The following is an 18573-nucleotide window of genomic DNA, read 5'->3' on the forward strand; positions in this document are numbered from 1 at the left end:
ATTGGTTTGAACTAGAACAGGCTTAAAAACAATGCCTTTGTCTTCACAGTGTCCCATAAAATCTGAGGTTGAGCTGTAGTTTGCATTCAACTCAATTTTGTTAACATTTTGTGGCTTGAAACAAAGATAATCCCCTGAATAAAAAGGAAAATTAACTATAGCAAAGGAAAGGATAATTTCTTTAATAAGTAATATCACTGCACATCACAAAGCAACAAGATGACAGTTTTTAAAAGCCTTGATAAGACTAGCAATAGTGAAAAGCAATGAATGAACAAGGTCTAATGACATCCACAGCTCCTCTGAATAACAAAACCCAAAAACTAAACTGTAGCAGACTATGTTGACACTGCAGTTCTAGACTTTATCCTGCTTACCTTCAGTGCCTTCATCCTTGAACAGCTCTTCTGTCCCAAACTTAAGAATGTCATCCAGCTCCTGCTTGGACATGGAACCGGTCTTTGACCCCAGTCCAGGACGAACTACCAGATGAGTCAGCATCATTTTTTTCTTTGCAACCTGAGTAATTCTTTCCTCTACAGATGCCCGTGTCACATAGCGATATATCATCACTTTTTTATTTTGGCCAATACGATGGGCTCTGCTAAAGGCCTGCAGGGAAATACACAGAAAATGCAAGACACTCAAAGCCAAAATCGACACATAAGCAACATTTCTCCAATAACTGTTTTAATTTACTCACTGTCTGGAAGAAGGGTGTACAGAACACAATAATAGAACATTCAACCTGCATTCTCAGCGAATATAAACTATGCAGCATGCAACAAATCATGCAAAAGTCTTCTACTGTTTCACACTGCCAACTTTAAGTAGACAAAAGGAAAGTTCTCACCAAATTTATCTGTGAAAAGGTCTTCTGTGGGTGGGAAACTGAGTTCCTATTCTGGCATTTTTATAAAGCACATTTATTTCCATCTTCCTTACTCAGGTGCATTACTCAACAGCTAGCTCACGTCTCTCACACCAAACTAGACAAGCACATCCTACACATCTCACCCCTCTCCACAGCCTATTCACTTTGACAACCCCAAGCCTTACATAAACAGAGCAAAAAGGATGCCAACTGGACATGCATAATTTCCTTGTCTATGGACAAGTTCAAAACCCAATCCAAACTGCCTCAGTAACATACTATCAAGCAATGCTAGTCCTCAGAGTACTACGACTAATGGAGTCTTCAAAACTCATGGTGCAGTTTTCTTGGTATGACATGATACCCTTGACCTCTGAACAACTACTCAATTAACTTTATTATAGCAGCGGAATGGCTTTACCAATTGTCAACCTTTGCAGAGCTCACTTACAATGATGGTAGACCTCCCCATTCATATTTAGGGGGAAAAAAAGAAGTTGTGTACTCACCATAACATTCCACATCTGTAGTCCATCGCCGAACATGATTACGTGTGGGTTCAGAGCCGATACTCGACTCTGATTCGGCTGCTTTTAGAAAACCTGAAAACTTCTGACTGGCTTGTGGCTTGGAGGTATCCCATGGTGCATGAGCGCACACCCCAGATCTTGTTTGCTGCTAGTATATAAAAAGGAGAAAAGGTAGAAAAAGAGAGCAAAGGTACGGAATAAAAACCTTATAAGTGTTCTTTTATAGTAAAAAAACCACCATAGAAACTGTTTCCAGATCCTCCAGGAAGGGGCTGGTGGGTGGGTTCGTAATAATGTTTGGCGAGATGGACTACATACATGGAACGTTATGGTGAGTACATAACTTCTTTATGTTACGTAGTCCTATCTCGCCTCCATTATTACGTGTGGGACAGCGTCCCTAGCATCTTGTATGGGTGGCTCACTGGAAAATACTGAGTACCGTGGAGCCAAATGAGGCCCTACCCCTAAAAGTTAGGTCCAATTTGTAATGGGTAATGAAGGTATGAGGGGTAGCTCATGTTGCTGCTGCACATATATCATTAATAGGAGTCCTGGCTTGGAAGACAGCAGAAGTAGAAAATGATCTGGTAGAATGTGCTTTGACTTTAAGGGGTAACTCTTCTCTCAGAAGTATAAATGAAAGAGATGCAGTTAGAGATCCAGTTTGATAGTGTGACCTTAGAAACTGGCAAACCCATCCTTGTTTCAGCAAAGGAAACTAATATCTGGTCTGATTTTCTAAATCCTTTAGTTCTGTGGATGTAGAAACACAATTGCCTATGCACATCCAATCGGTGAAATCTACACTCTGCTTTATTGGTGTGATTGGGGAAGAATACTGGCAATTCGACAGTTTGATTCAGGTGAAAAAGGGAGCAGACCTTGGGGAAGGATTTATCTGGAGAAATACTATCTGTGTGAAAAATTAAGTATGGAGGTTTAACTGATGGGGTTTGCAGTTCCAGTTCAGAAACTCGTATGGCTGAAGTTATCGCCACCAGAAGAGAGTCTTCCACGACAAAAACTTCAATTGACAGCTATGGGCTGGTTCAAAAGGTGGCGAGGTAAGTTTAGAAAGGACTAAATTTAGATTCCAGGGAATAATGGGATCTTGAACAGGAGGTCTTATCATAGAACCTTTGAAGAAAGCCTTGCAAAGTTTGTGGGACATAAGGTTAGAATCATTAATTCCCACATGGAAATTAGATATCGCTGCTAGCTGAACTCAGTGTAGCAGCTGCTGATCCCTGTTGAAAAAGTTCTGATCGGAACTCTAAGACAATAAGAATATGAGCTGTAAATGGATTAACCTTTCTGATGTCTGCCCATATAGAAAATCTCTTCCATTTGCTGTTATACAAATTTCTAGTCGAGGGCTTATGAGAAGAGGTAATGATATGGGTTACAGTTGGAGACAGACCCATATAGAAAATCTCTTCCATTTGCTGTTATACAAATTTCTAGTAGAGGGCTTATAAGAAGAGGTAATATGGGTTACAGCTGGAGACAGATCGTGAAGTCTGACTAAAGATGGAACTGGAGCAGCCATGCTGTCAGTTTGAGCATGTGGAGACAGGGATGAAGAGAACCTGACGTGTGTCAAAGAGGTCTGGAACTGGGTCCAGGGTCCATGGATAGTCTAACAGGTGAGGCCCGAGGAAAGGGAACCAAATCTGACGAGGCCAGTAAGGAGTGATGAGGATCATCTTGATTCCCAACAACATTGCTTTCTGTATAACCTTGGGAATGAGTGGAAAAGGAGGAAATGTATAAAGAAGCCCCGGGGGCCAATCGTGGACGAGTGCATCTCTCGGAGACTCTCCCAGAGGGAGAATGAGGGAGAAACAGATGCTGCATTTGGAATTGATAGGGCTGGCAAAGAGATCGCAGCAGGGTTGTCCCCATTTGTGGAAGATCTGACGGGCGACTTTCTGGTTCAAAGACCATTCATGAGGTAACAAAATTGCCCTGCTTAGCGTTGCAATGAGAAAGCATTGGGAAGAAATCGCCCACTTCCAAACTCACAGGGCCACTCGACATAAAGGGTAAGACCTGGTTACTCCTTGCTTTGTTTAGATACCATACCACCGACATGTTGTCCATCTGGATAGCTATCATCCCTAGAGGGAGAAAGTCGTGAAGTGCTTGCAACGCTAGAAGCACCACTCATCTCTAGGACACTGGTATGCAGATGGGCCTCATGATCTTGCCATGTGCCTTGGACAGTCCTGCCTAGATAATGCCTCCCCCACCCTATTTGAGAGGCATCCGTGGTCACAGTGGCAACGGGTCTGTGCGGTACAAAGGGAGTCCCTGTGGAAAGGTGATCTGGCTGAATCCACCAACGGAGATCCTTTTTGCAAGACTCTGATTAGTATCTGGTGATGTAGGGGCAACTGCTGAAAAGACCACTGGGAAGACAGGAGCCATTAGAGTATTCTCATATGTAGTCTTGCTAATGGTTACCAAGGTTATAGTCGACGCCATTGTTCCAAGAAGTTGTAACACCATCTTCGCTTTCACTTTTCAAAGGGGAAGTATCCTGTGAATCTGCTGTGAAAGATTTTGTATTCTGTTTGTAGCCTGGCTATCAGAGAGACCGTATCTATGTTTGCTCCTATAAAGGTTATAGACTGAGCGGGCAAAGTTAAGGATTTTTCCCAATTTAGAGATATTCCTAACTGGGGAACAGAGCTCGATTGTGGGTCTCTGGATTGAACTAGAAGATGCCTGGTGGTGGCGATCAGGAGCCAGTCGTTCGGGTATGGAAAAACTCTGACTCCCCGACGCCTCAAATAGGCTGTCACTACTGCCATGCATCTGGTGAACACCCGGGGAGGCTGTGGTGAGACCAAAGGGCAGCACCAGAAACTGGTAACGATTGGCTCCTAGCCAGAAGTGTAGAAAACTCCTCGATGCTTTGTCCATCTTGATGTGGTAAGTAGGCGTCTTGGAGATCTATTGAGCACATCCAACTTTCTTTCCCTAACAGAGGTAGTATGGATCGTACAGTGACCATTCAGAACTTGGACTTCTTTACATACTCGTTTAACCTGCTGAAGTCTAGGATGGGTCTCCAGTCCCCTGTTCTTTTTGGAACTAAAGAGAGTCTGGAGTATGTTCCGAATCCTGTCTGGTCTGCCAGGACCTTTTGGATGACTCTCTTTAATATCAGCTTTTCTATCTCTATAGCCGCTTGATCCCTGTGATTGGGTGGTACATCTGGGATCCTTTTTGGGGGGGGGGGGCATGGTGGAAGGGAAAAGGGTATAGAGTAACCTCTGGTGATGATGCCTTGTACCCCACTTGTCTGGGTGATATTTAGCCAGGCTTCTGGGTACAAAGACAGGTGACCTCCAACTGGCTCCAGAGACGCGCAGTCGGGTTCCACATCAGAAAAGCTGATAGGGATGGTCACAATAGGAATCGCGATCTCCCTGATTTTGCAGACCTCCCCTGCCTCTAGGGTGACGTCTACCATTTGTTCCTCCTCCCCTGCCTCTGAAGGAGGAATCACCCTCAATATCTTGGAAAGATCTCAGCGATTTCTTGAACCACATTTTGCAACTCTTCTGACCTTTAGGGTAAGGTCTAGAAGGAAAGTACAGTTGTGTAGCTACCATAAATGTAGATGTTAGAGTGTATTCACTGTTGCAGTCATTACTCTAGAGTTATCCTGCTGGCAGGCTACCCGCAGTCGGCCAGAATTCCAAAGTCTAGGTCTGGTGTCAGTTGCTGTCACCTCCTCCCTGATGTCAGTGCGCCAAGGGTATAAAAGATGCAACAGATGCCATTTTCTTCAGTTTTTCTTGCCCCAGATGTCAGGTGCCCCCAAAAAGGTAGGCTAAAAAATTATGCCAATAATTATGCATGCAGTAAAATAAACATTTCCGTCATCTATAAGCAAATACACCACATAGGTTGTACAAAATAGAGAAGTACAGGTAAGTCCCAGCAAAGAAAAGGGGGGTGGTGGGTGGGTAACCTGGACAGCAACAGTGAATACACTCGAACATTTATGGTAGGTACACAATTGTACTATGTTCGTGTTTCACTGTTGCAGTCATGACTCTTGGGTTGAATCCCAAAGCTGAAGATGGGTGGCTGGGCCTAAATAGGATTAGGAGAGGCTATAAGGCCTTGCAGAACTGCAGTGGCGAAGCCTGCTCTGGATTTAGAGTAGAGAGGTAAATGGTGGTGCTTTGTAAAAGTGTGCACTGAACTCCAAGTTGCAACCTATAAAATGTCTTTAGTTGGTACTCCTCTGAGAAAGGCTTCTGGAGTGGATGCTGCCCTGGTAGAATGAGGCCTAATGCCCTTGGGCACTGATTTGCCATGTTGTAGCAGAAACGAATGCAGTGGCCTATCCATTTTGAGATGGGCTTTTCTTGATATCCTGCAGCATATGCCACTAAAAGTTGCTCAGTTTTTCTGAAAGCTTTAGTTCTGTCCAAGTAGAAGCGTAGTTGTCTGTGTATGTCCAAGGAAGTCTCTCACCCTTGTTCTGTGGGTTTGGATAAAAGGTAGTCTAATGAATGGTTTGGTTAAGGGCCACACTGGACACTACCTTAGGCATAAATGTTGGGTTCGTCCTTAGAGAAACCCTGTCTGGATGGAAAATGATGAATGGTTCCACAGCCATGAGTGCCTGTAACTCTGAAACTCGTCTTGCAGAGATTATTGCTAGGAGCAGAGCTGTTTTCCAAGAAAAAAAAAACTCACACAAACTATGACACAGATATCCTTCAGAAGTGTCTCACAGAAACGGATAACTGGTGCCAGAGCCACGGCCTAAAGTTAAATGCCAAAAAATGCATAGTCATACCCTTCGGGAAAAACAAGGTTACCCCTAGCTACCAAATAGGTGACAATCCACTGAGCACAGAAGAAGTTATCAGGGACCTGGGGACCCAGGTTGATAGTAGTCTGTCATTCGACACCCATGTAGCTAAAGTAGTTAGGAAGACCTTCTACATTGCCCACCTTATCATGAAGGGTTTCTCATCTAGATCAAGGGAGGTCATAGTCTCCCTTTACTCATCACTCATCAGACCAATGATTGAGTACAATGCCCCATTCGGAATGTATCTGACCCGACACTTGCAACAGCTGGAGAGGCCACAAAAGTTCCTCACCAAAAGGATAAAGGGTCTCAAAAATCTGTCCTATGCTGCCCGACTGAAAGAACTCCAGCTCTACTCAGTCACTTACCGCTTGCTCAGAGGTGACCTTTGCCTAACATACAAGGCCATGTCAAACCCAGATTTGATGAATATGCTTCACCTCAAAAAATCCAGATCCATCACAGCCACAAGGGCGGGAGACTTAAACCTTGACACGACCATTAATAGGACGTGCTGGAGGGATAGATTCATCACCCAGAGACTCCCTATGCTGTGGAACAAAATCCCGGTACATGTGAGGCAGAGCACCTCGCTGGCCTTGTTCAAGAGAAATCTTGACCAATGGATGGGAGATCGCAGATATACCCCAGGGATTACCTCAGTGTCACTGCTCGACAGAGGCACAGCAAAATAATGGGTTTAGTTCCCCATACTAAAGGGGTGGCGTAAGCCACAAAACGATGGGCTAGGCTTGTAAATGCCCTCGGGCAGATAGCCTAGTATGAACCTATGAACCTATCAGCTGTATTGGCTGGCTCAAAAGGCGGCAGTGTGAGTTTTTCTAAGACATAATTGAGGTCCCATGCAGGTATTGGGGCTCTCCTTGGAGGTCTTATCTTTTTGGCCCCTCTGAGGTACTGCCTTAGTAATGGATGGGAAAAAATAGGAGGTTCCGTATTGTAATGAGCTGAAAGGGCAGAGGCATGAATTTTAATGGATGAAAAGGATAGGCCCTTGTCCAGCATGTCAGTTAGGTATTGTAAAATCTGAGAAATATCTGGAACAGATGCTGTCAATTCCTTGTGCCTGGTTCCAAGCACAGAATCTTTTCCATTTTTCTGCATAAGATTTTCTGGTACTGGGCCTCCTGGCCTCCAAAACAACATCCATCACTGCTTTAGAGAGAGGAGTGTTTTGAATGGTTACATTATCCGCCATGCTGCCAGATTTAGGGTCCTGAGTTGGCTGTGCAGAACCTGATGGTTTTGCTGGGTCAGTAAGTGAGGAATTAGAGGCAATGTCCAGGCTGGGCCTTGAGACCAGCTTTTTAGGATTGGGTACCAGTGCTGGTGTGGCCAGTCTGGGGCAATCAAACATTCTTGGCTTCTCTTGTATGACCTTTAGGAGTACCTTGGGGATGAGAGGCAGAGGAGGAAAGGCATATACTGTTAGAGTTTTCCAGCTGAATGACAGAGCATCCACTTTCCATGCTTGCTTGTGATAAGTCCTTGTGCAGAATTTCTGTAGTTGGCAGTTGCGAAGGGAGGCAGGCAAATAGATCTATGTCTGGGCATCACCATTTCTTTGTTATCTAGCTGAAGACTTGTGGATCCAGTTTCCACTCGTGGGGATCCGTGAGGTTTCTGCTTAGTTCGTCTGCCAGAGTATTGTTCTTTCCTGGCAGGAATTGTGCTTACAGGTGTACTTGATAAGTCGATGCTGTGTCCCACAAAGTCATGGCTTGTCTGCATAGGGGGTAGGAATGTATGCCTCCCTGCTTGTTTATGTACCACATGGCTGTAGTATTGTCCGTCCTTATCAGTAGTTGTCCTGGATGGAGTAGATCCTTGAAAGCTGTCAGGGCATTCTGAACAGCTAGCATCTCTTTTTGATTGATATGTAAATGCATTTGGCTTGGGGACCATGTGCCCCAATACATTTTCCTGCCATGTGTGCTCCCCCAGGCATAATCTGATGCATCTGTTATTGACTGCCTGGCTGTGGGTAGAATGAATGGCTGTCCCTTGCTGAGGTGACAGGCATGTGCCCACCATCGAAACACCTGTTGCAGGCAAGGAATGAGGGTAATTAATGCTACCAGGCTTTGACAATGTTGAGTCCAGACACCCTTTTTAGGTACCATTGAAGTTTCCTCATATGCAGTCTGGCATACGGAATTAGCAGAATGCAGGATGACATGAAGTCCAAAGCCTGCAAAATTTTTATTGCAGATAACTGGGTCTTTGATGCCAACATTTTGAAGTAAGAAGTTAGCTGCCTTTGTCTGGCGTGAGATAAGCCATCTGGGCAATTGTATTTAGGCGTGCACCCAGGAATATCATCTCTTGAGAGGGTACTAGTTTTGATTTCTATTCGTTTACTGTGTACCCTAGGCAAATTAATAATCTTTTTACGAACGCCAGATGCTTTAGTAGAGTGTCCTTGTTCTCTGCTTGTATAAGGCAGTTGTCCAAGTAAGGATATATTTGAATTCCTCTGTCTGAAAATGCAATTACTGGTGCCAGGCATTTTGTGAAGACCCTGGGTGCAGTAGATATGCCAAAGGGCAGAGCAGAGAACTGGTAGTGCATTGAGCCAGCTATGAATCTGAGGTATCTTCTGCAACATTGTCTGATTGGGATATGCAAGTATGCCTCTTTTACGTCCAAAGTTACAAGCCAAGCCTTCTTGCCCAGCATGTGCAGAAGCTGCTGCAGAGTTAAAATTTTGAATTTTGGAACGTCCAGAAATGTGTTTAGAAAAGACAGGTCCAGTATTGGTCTCCAGACTTTGTCCTTTCTGGGTACCAAGAAAAGTCCGAGTAAAATCCTTGTCCCTGCTCTTGTTGTGGTACTTGCTGAATGGCCCTCATGTTCATAAGGGACAAAACTTTTTTTTGTGCCTCTGCCCATTGATTGTGTGGCAGGTTTGGCGTACGTCTTGCCTTTGGCAGGGTGTGAAAGTGGAACCTGTAGCCCTGGGACACTATATTTAATACCCATTTGACCTGGGTGATTTGTAAATTTTGAAAGAAAAGTGCTAGTTTTCCCCCTAAGGGGGCTGCAAGAAGGTAAGTGCTTGGTGCTGGCAGAGGCAAGTCATTGGGACTGTTTCCTGTATGGCTGTGCTTTGTCTTCTCCACTTTTGGAGGTAGACGCGCCCCACTGTTTAGGCCTGCATGTGCCCTGGGGCTGGGATCTGCCTCTGGGACGTCTGTATCTGCCTCTTTGTGGCCTGTCCAACACTGGAAAGGACTAATTCTTTGTAGGCCAGTTACTGCTAAATCTTGGTGGCTGAACCTGTAAAAATTCCTTTACTGTTTGCATAGATTTCGCTTTGTTCTCCATTTTCTTCAAAACCTCCTCTGCTTTAACACCAAATAAAGTATGCTGTAATGGAGCATCTAATAATTTTGCTTTAACATGATCAGGCAGGTTTTGTTCCTTTAACCAAGCATGCCTCCTAATGACAGAACCTGTAACTGCGGCCCTGCAGGAGGCCTCCAGAGAATCAAAACCACATTGCAAAGTATGCTTTCCCACTTGTTCAGTTGCATGCAATAAATCCTGCGTTTCCTTATTTTCCGCACAATCAAAATTGGCCAACATTTTCTGTTTTAAGTGATATTAATTATTGCTGATATTTAATCATGTGAAATCGACAATTTAAAGCCCTCACAGCCAAAACAGCAGAAGTGTAAACCTTCCCCCCCCCCCCCCCCCCATCTGTCTAGTGCCCTTGAATCCCTGTCAGAAGGGATAGGGTTTTTTGCAGTAGCGGCCTTAACCCCTTTGGGACCCTGAGAAATAGTTTCTGGGTCAGCAGCAGGGTTTTTATAAAGACATTTATGTGAATCTGGAACCCTGTAGTATCCGTCTGGTTTCACAGGAGCTGGAGGTAAGGAGTCTGGAGATAGGCCGGACTCTGAAAATACATCTTTGACGACGTCTAGCACAGGGGGAATAGCAAAAGGTCTGTGCTGAGGAAGTAAAAGAAAATCTCTAAGCCTCCTCTTTGATTCTGAGTAATCTTGGCTCTCCCAGTGGAAGTGCTCCCTCATGGTATGCAGGGTTTCCCCAAAAGAATAACCCCTCAGGAGGAGAGGCTGAAGGAATGGATTCTTCAGCATCAGAATCCTCATAGGGAGGAAGAGTATATCCTTTATCCAATATCCTAGACCTGGTCATTACCAACATGGGAAATCAATGCTCCATACCTATGGTCACCCCCTCGTTAAGTCAGGTCTGACCATAAGCTAATCACCCTTAACATCCACATCCCACCCCCCAGTAAAGAAACCACCATAAAAATCTTCTCCAAAGCCAACTTCATGCTACTCAAGTCAGAAGTGACAAACTTCATAACACCCATGCAGACGGGAACTGAAAGTTCAACTGCTGAATCCTACACTAAGGCACTGTACGAGCACATCCACTCATGCATGAATCGTGCCATCCCAAATAGAACCAAAATGCTCTCATCCAAAATAAGGAAGCCAATCTGGTGGTCCCCTGCCATAAACAAACTTTACAACAAAAGGAAGAAACTTTTGCAGAAAAGAGGAAAATCCCAGTATGCAAAAACTCCTTACTAGCCTCAGTAAGAAACTGAGATGCCTCATAAAATCCTCCAAAGCTAGTTACGAAAATAAAATTGCCAAAGATTCCAAAGACAACCACAAAGCATTCTATAACTATGTCAAGAATCTAAATGGCAATGCTCAGATCTGCTCTGAGCTAAAACAGAATGGCATTAAATATACTGATCCAAAGGATATTGCCAATATCCTGGCAGATCGATTCAGTGCCAACTTCACCCCCCTCTCCCCCCCTAAATGGCCCATCTCAATACCGGAAGATTGCCAAATTCCAGTAATAACGGCCACACAGGTACAAAACACACTCTCTAAAGCCAAGAATACAGCATCCATGGGACCAGATGACATCCCGGGCTGTGTACTACATGAACTACAATATGAACTGGCACCTCACCTAAGTGTCATGTTTAATCATAGCCTCACCTCAAGTTTCGTGCCCATTGAGTGGCGCAGAGCTACAGTTATCCCAATCCACAAGGGGGGATTCACCTTGGATCCCGGAAACTACCGTCCCATCAGTCTGACAAGCCTTATCTGCAAGGCCATGGAGCGTATCATCATGGAACTTATAAACAAAGACATTGGCAACCTTCAAACACTGGACCCCACCCAGTTTGGGTTTGTGAAGGGCCGATCTTGTCTCCTGAACCTGATTGACTTCTTTGAATCAGTCTCCAGAGCCATGGACAAGGGTAAGGTGGTCCACACAGCCTATCTAGACCTTGCCAAGGCCTTTGACACCATCCCCCACTCTGGAATCATAGATAAACTTACTAAGTTGGGCATTAATCCCTATGTCACCCAATGGGTTGCTAAATGGCTTACTGATAGAACTCACACTGTAAAAGTAGACGACACCAAATCCAGCTCCAGACAAGTGACAAGTGGAGTACCTCAGGGTTCAGTCCAGGGGCCGCTCTTGTTTGGCATCTACTTCTCTGAAGTACAGGTCAACACTAAGGGACTCTGGCTAACAAAGTTTGCAGATGACTGCAAACTGGAAGCCATTATTGAATCCCCAAATGATGTGGATACTCTACAAAAGGGCCTTATAGAAACAGATGCTTGGTGCCAGAGCCATGGGCTCAAGCTCAATGCCAAGAAATGTATTGTTATCCCCTTTGGGAAAAAACATGTATCCATGAATTACCATATAGGTGGCAGTACACTAAACACAGAAAGTGTGATAAGAGACTTAGGGACACAGGTGGACAGTGGTCTCACCTTCGATAACCACATCGCCACAACAGTCAGGAAATCCTTCTATGTGGCACACCTCATCACGAAGGGCTTTTCATCCAGAAAGGAGGAGGTCATTGTCCCACTGTACTCATCCCTCATTAGACCCATTATAGAATACAACGCCCCATTTGGTATGTACCTCTCAAGACATCTGCAAAAACTGGCAAGGCCTCAGAAATACCTCACTAAAAGAATCACAGGCCTAAAGCAGATGCCCTACACTGACCGCCTTAAAAAACTCCAGCTATACTCTGTCGCATATCGTCTACTCAGAGGCAATCTCTGCTTAACATACAAGGCCATGTCAACCCCAGAGCTGTTGGACATGCTACACTTAAAGAAATCCCAATCCCTCAGAGCTACACGCTCCAGGGATCTAAACCTTGTCATCACAATCAACAAAACATGCTGGAGGGATAGGTTCCTAACCCAGAGACTCCCCAGACTCTGGAATAGATTGCCCATACACGTCAAGCAGAGTGCCTCTTTGGACCTCTTCAAGAGGAACCTTGACAATTGGATGGGAGAAAGGAAATTCACCCCAGGGATCACGTCAGTCGCCCTGCTAGACAGGGGTCCAGGAAAGTAAATAATGTGGGAAGAAATAGCCAGGGAATTGTTATAGCTAGGCTTGTATAGGCCCTAGGGCTGATAGCCTAGTACCAACCTAGGAGTACTCCTGTACAGAAGAGGAGTCAGAGGAAATGGAAACCTGATCTGAAGAGTCAGTCTGTCTCTTGCCTAGGCCTCTTATCAGGAGGGGGATGGGAACCCCTGATCAAGGTAATAAGGTCTTTGGCCATTTTGAGCATCTGTTTAAGCATGGAAGTTTGCCCTGGAGGATGCTGTACTTGTTTCTTTGTCTTTAAAACTGTTTTAGTCTTTGCTTTAGAAGCTGAAGTAGGCTTTACATATAGCTGTGTAGGTCTGAAAACACCCTCAGAAGCCGATGCCTGCTCAGCGGCTCCGTACCAATCTGAGGGAATGATTTCTGAGTGTCCAATACCTTGAGTATCCAGAGGCCTAGCTGGCTCCATGTGGGAGTAGTCAGTGGCCTGTGGCTCTGAGGTAGCGGGCTTCAGGGGCTGCAAAAGCGCCTCATTGAGAACTGGCGACAGGCTTAGCGGAAACCTCGCCGGTTTGGATCTCTGATGCCTGTCCTCTTTTTCCTTGCATTTTTTTTTAGAAACTCCAGTCGTCAGCTGTTCCGACGGCATTATATAATTGAATTTTCGGCCAAAGTAATGAAAAACAAAATCAAACAGATGCTTAATAGTGCGTTGGTTGAATCTAGCACAAAACCAACAGCTAGCAACATTATGATCAGGGCCTAGGCAAGGAATACAGTAAGAATGAAAATCCTTATGAGGTATTTGCTTCCCACAAGAAATACAATTGTTAACTTTTTCTGACATCGGTCTGGAGCAAGAAAAGTTACCCCAACGGGGTACTTAGCTTTATTGAAGACTTCGGATCTGAAATTAGTCTGTGAAAATCTCAGGAGTCGGCTGACCGGCACTTGCTAACTGCTTTTGCTTCGGGCACCGCACGGCAAGAAAGACTGAAGAAAATGGCGTCGGTTGCATCTTTTATACCCCTGGTGCACTGACGTCAGGGAGGAGGCGATAGCAACCAACGCCAGACCTAGACTTTGGAATTCTGGCCGACTGCGGGTAGCCTGCCAGCAGGATAACCCTAGAGTAATGACTGCAACAGTGAAACACGAACATCGGTAAAACGGACTCCCACGGCAGAGAGAGTCTTTCCTTCCTGTTCACACCTGGTGAGGGTATCTTTCACCTTGGGTCCAAAAACAGATGATCCTTCAATGGGAGGATTGGTGAATGTAGACTTGAAACGTTCAGCAAAATTGCATAGGCGCAGCCAGGAGTGCCTCCTTAAGGGGACTCCTGAACCGGCTGCCCTACTCGCACCATCAGCTGCTTATCAGATCAGCCTCATGGAGGAGTTAACAATGGATGTTAAGGTAGCCAACTGAGTAGATACTGTAGATGGGACTCCTTCAGTAGACGTACCTTGAAGAGCACCTCCTAACTCCTTCAGGAGACCTCTCTGAAGTCTCGCAAAGTGTGATAGATAATTCAGTGATTGGAGTGTAAAGGCAGCTGAAAAGATACGCTTCCTGTATCTATCCATCATTCGGGATTCCTTATTGGGCGGATGGCTAGAAGTAGTCCCTGCTAGCTCCTTCTTACTGGGCCGCCGCCAGCACCATGGCATCTACAGGCAAGCCCTTGAATAAAAATTCTTTGCCTTTAGGGGTGGAAAGAAACTTGTTTGGTCTCCTGTGGGCCGGTTCCATGGCATCAGGAGTCTGCCATGCCTTCTGACTCAAGATCCAATAACTCGTCAAATGGGGGAGACACCCATGAAGCTGAGGGTTGAGACCTGAAAGCCTTCAGGTACACTGACTTCTCATCAGATTGGGTTAAGTGGGCCAGCCGCGCCTCTGCCTGAGGATTTCCAAAATGTCTGCAAAAGAGACAGAGGACGACTTAGGGGACCCCTCTGACTCAAGGTCAGTGTCAGATGTGAGAGACTCGTCAGGGGAGTCTACGTGCTTCCTCTTACATGATCTCTTACGAGGGGGGCTCCTCAGCGGGGTTCTCTGGGGAGGTCTTGGGAGATTGGGGGGCCACCCAAGTGGGGGTCCTGAGGCTGTGGGTGTCTGCCATCCGGGGGAAGAGAAGATGCTGAGACTAGTCGAGCCGGCGCTTGAGGGAGTATAGCATCGGTACTTCTATGTGGGGCGGATGTGCTATCCAGCATGCTCCTCATCTTCACGAAGACAGATTCCTTTGGCTCCAAAGAACGCCTCGGTTCTGAAGAAACAGGCAGTGCTGACTGATCCAGAAGGATAGACTCGGAGAACGATGTAGGGTCTGAGCTCACTCGGCCCGACGCACCAAGAGGGAGACTCAGCACCGATGTTCGGTTCCAAGTATCCCCCATTGGGGCCGACAGAGGAACTTCAGACCCTAGACACTTCAGACGGCACCGAGAGTGTTGGAGTGGAACTCTGCTCTGAGACAACCACACATGGTGCTGGAACAGAAGAGTACACTGTAGTCGGTACTGGCAATATAGGCTCCGAAGGCCCAATCTGGGTTGGAGAAGGAATCACAGCAAGACAGGTAGAAGGAGTCTGCTCCAAGACCGAGTGGGTCGGAGCCAATAAAAATTTTGGCAAGGCAGACGACTAGAGGAGTCTGAGCACCATTCTCTCTAGGTCTTCTTCAGATAAGACTCCTGGAGGACAGCATGGGTGACCTTGTTCTCTGTTGTAACGGTGATTTAAAGTTAGGGGTGACTGGTGGAATATCTGCTGACCGGCTCCGAAGAGGGCTGCTAGTAATCTGCACTGAAACACTTGCTACCAATACTGCAGGGTCTATGTCCTAAATCTCAATCAGCTCCAAAGACTGTGGAGCCAAAGAGAAAGACACCAACTCCGCTTTGTGTAACTTCTGTGGTGGTTCAGATGCAGAAGTTGGAGCCGGAGAAGGCCGTTTTGAAAATTTACACTTATCCTTCCTAGAAGACTGCGATTTAGGAGAGGAGGAGGAACTGGCTAGATCTTCGAAGGAAGGTTTCAATAGACCTTTTAAGATAAGTTTATTCTTCCGTTCCTGGAGCACTCTAGGGCTAAAAGAATGGCAGAAAAGGCAGGTTTCTTGCAGGTGTATGGCCCCTAAGCAATGTACACAAACGCTATGTCCATCAGTGATGGACATTTTTTGTGAACACTTAACGCACTTCTTAAAGCCTGACTGTTTGTGTTCTTTAGACATACTGACAGCCAAGAAAAAACAACACACACAAGAGAGGAACTAGATCCTCTAACTTAAACAATCTAGCCCTACACACTCTAAGAAAAGAGAAGGGGGAGAACTAGGTCCTCTAACTTAAACGGACCTAGTGAAGAACAAAAGGGGACGAAACTAGAACCTCTAACTTAAATGGTCTAGTCAAAGCAAAAAATAGACACTCGCGGGATACCACACAGCAACGGGCCAAGAAACACAAAAATACGAAAACCAAGTCAAATCCGGTAGAAGTAACACAGGAAATCCGGTAGAAGTCACACACAGGAAGTCACAAAATTACTTCAGTAATAAGCTATGAAAGAAGAATTGTCTATAAGCAATAAATTCCTGAAAAAGGAATAATAGTAATAAAAAATTGTTTCACTTAGCCACAGCCAATCAAGAAAGCTTCCGACTGAAGATGCGGCAAACAAGATCTGGGGAGTGTGCTCATGCACCATGGGATACCTCCTAGCTATGAGCCAATCAGAAGTTTTTAGGCTTTCTAAAAGCGGCAGAGTGTGAGCAGAGGACCGGCTCCAAACCCACACGTAATAATGGAGGCGAAATAGGACTACATAACATCTTTGGTTATACAGGTCCTCCAGAGTGGTAGTCACTATGGATGCCTTCTCTGGGGGCATTGGCAGAGGATGGTCCAAGGTACTTGGAATTAAGAGACTAAATCTTTACATCAATATGAAGATAACAGCATTTTTGCTTGTGTTACATGAGCTGCAGAACTTTCCTCCAGGAGTGATTTCTATCCAAACCAGCAACATGACAGTGAGATGGTACATCAACAAGCAGGGAGGAACCCTTGCACCAAGAAGCCACGAGTGTGTAGCAATGGTCAATTGCTCCACATTACTTCCCGATAGGAAAGCACATTCCCAGAAGGAGCAACTGTCTTTGCTGACACATGGCATCAATCCAGTTGCAACAGATATTCACCCAGTGGAGCCATCCCTGCAGCAACCAGTTTCCCCAGCCAACACAAAGCACAGTAATGTTTTTGCCTTGAACCCTCCAGATGCCCCACCCCCAAGAGATGCTCTAGCCGGATAGTGGCCCTCTGGCCTCCTCTACACATTTCTCCCCTTGCCCTAATACTCAGATTTCAGGTGAAAGCCATCAGATAAAGCCACAGCAATCCTCATTGCTACTTACTGGCCCAGGCAAATTTAAATTCCCCCCTGCCAAGTGCTTAACAGGGAGCATCCCTGGTTCCTGGATCTCAAAAATTATCTACACTGTTACCAGTCTGGGTCCTGTCACACAATCCCAAGTTAATCACCTGTAATTTTTTTTTTTATTGCTATGAATCAATTACTTGCACATTTAACTCAGGCTTTAAGTTTTTGTACCACTGAAGTGCAGCTTGCTGCAATCTCCAGTTTTCATGACATGACTCCAGTTCCTGGACTTCCCACAGACCGTTTCTTCTCTGTCCTCCAATCAGAAAAAGGATACCCCCAAGAACCTTAATGGTGTGCTGGAAGCAATAACAAAATATTCGTTTGGACCACTATCTTCCACTTGCTAATGTTTCCCTCCTAGAAGGCTTTCTTACAGCAAGAACTGCAATGGTATCAGAATTGCAGACACTTACTTCCACTTTAGAGTTTTGCTATGAACAAATCTATCCTGTCTTCAAGGTGGCATCTAAAACAAAAGTAAACCATTCTATACACCTACCAGTATTCTCCTAAATCACTCAAACCAAAGGGGAATGCATTCACCACACAATGAATGTTCACAGGAAAGTAAGACTTTAAGAACTAAACCCTTTAGGAAGGTCTTTCAGCTATCTGTGTCTTTGCTACAGACAGACTTTGTTTTAAGGTTTTGAAAGTAACTATGTAGGCGACCGAGTACATTTCCTTCGACATTTCAGCTAACAGTCCACTGCCAAATGGACGTAAAGCTCATTCTGAGAGAGCTGTTACCACTTCTACAATTTCCTTCAGAAATTTGAAAATTGTTGAAATTAGTGCTGTGGCAACCTGGTCTATTTCATGCACCCTTGCCAAGCATTACAAACTGGACACTACTTTTAGGTCTAGGACTTCGTTTGCAGCCACTGTCCTCAAGGGTCTCCTATCATATCACCCAGGTACTTTGCAGCTAAGGCTTTTAACCCATCCAGTCAGATCAGGCAGATTGGATACAGTTACATTCTTATAGCAATGCTGGGTCCTTTCATTCACATGTGTCTGATGCAACATCCCACCATCCCCCTTCCAAATGGTCATTACTGAAGGACCTGAAAGGCAGCTAGTACTCTTCTCCAGTAGTATTAATACAAGACCTCTCCACTTACTGGCAGCAAGCAATCTGACGTTGCTTCAACTACAGGTGCATAATGGAAGGGAAAGAAATTGAAGGAGTTTAAGGCTAGAGCACTATGGGTTTGCATGACGTGAGATGAAAGGATCTAGCATTATGTTGAATACATAACTACAGTTTCTCTCATCTCATAGCACTTTAGTTACGTTTCATAGAGCTCCTGGAAAAGTCTTGCAGTTTATGCAACAGTGAAGACTGAGCTTTAGGTCCTGAGGTACAGGGTACAATTCCCTTGCTTTCATTTGCCTACTGAGTGACCCAGTGCAAGTCCTACACAAAGACAGTGTTTGGCAGCAACTGGGAATCT

At 45.2% G+C, this 18573-nt stretch overlaps 1 protein-coding gene across 1 annotated transcript in view; it reads right to left on the reverse strand.

The window, feature by feature from the left end:
- The window catches only part of LOC122807962 (chromodomain-helicase-DNA-binding protein 4-like), a 1347878-nt gene that overhangs the window by 642266 nt on the left and 687039 nt on the right, over positions 1-18573 (reverse strand). The window contains exon 18 of the mRNA XM_044078994.1: positions 378-612. Coding sequence (XP_043934929.1) covers positions 378-612 — 235 coding nt within the window. The remainder of the gene's footprint in view (positions 1-377; positions 613-18573) is intronic.

This window comes from Protopterus annectens, chromosome 8.part0 (assembly GCF_019279795.1).
Source record: "Protopterus annectens isolate FY-2018-M chromosome 8.part0, PAN1.0, whole genome shotgun sequence".
Lineage (NCBI taxonomy): Eukaryota > Metazoa > Chordata > Ceratodontiformes > Protopteridae > Protopterus > Protopterus annectens.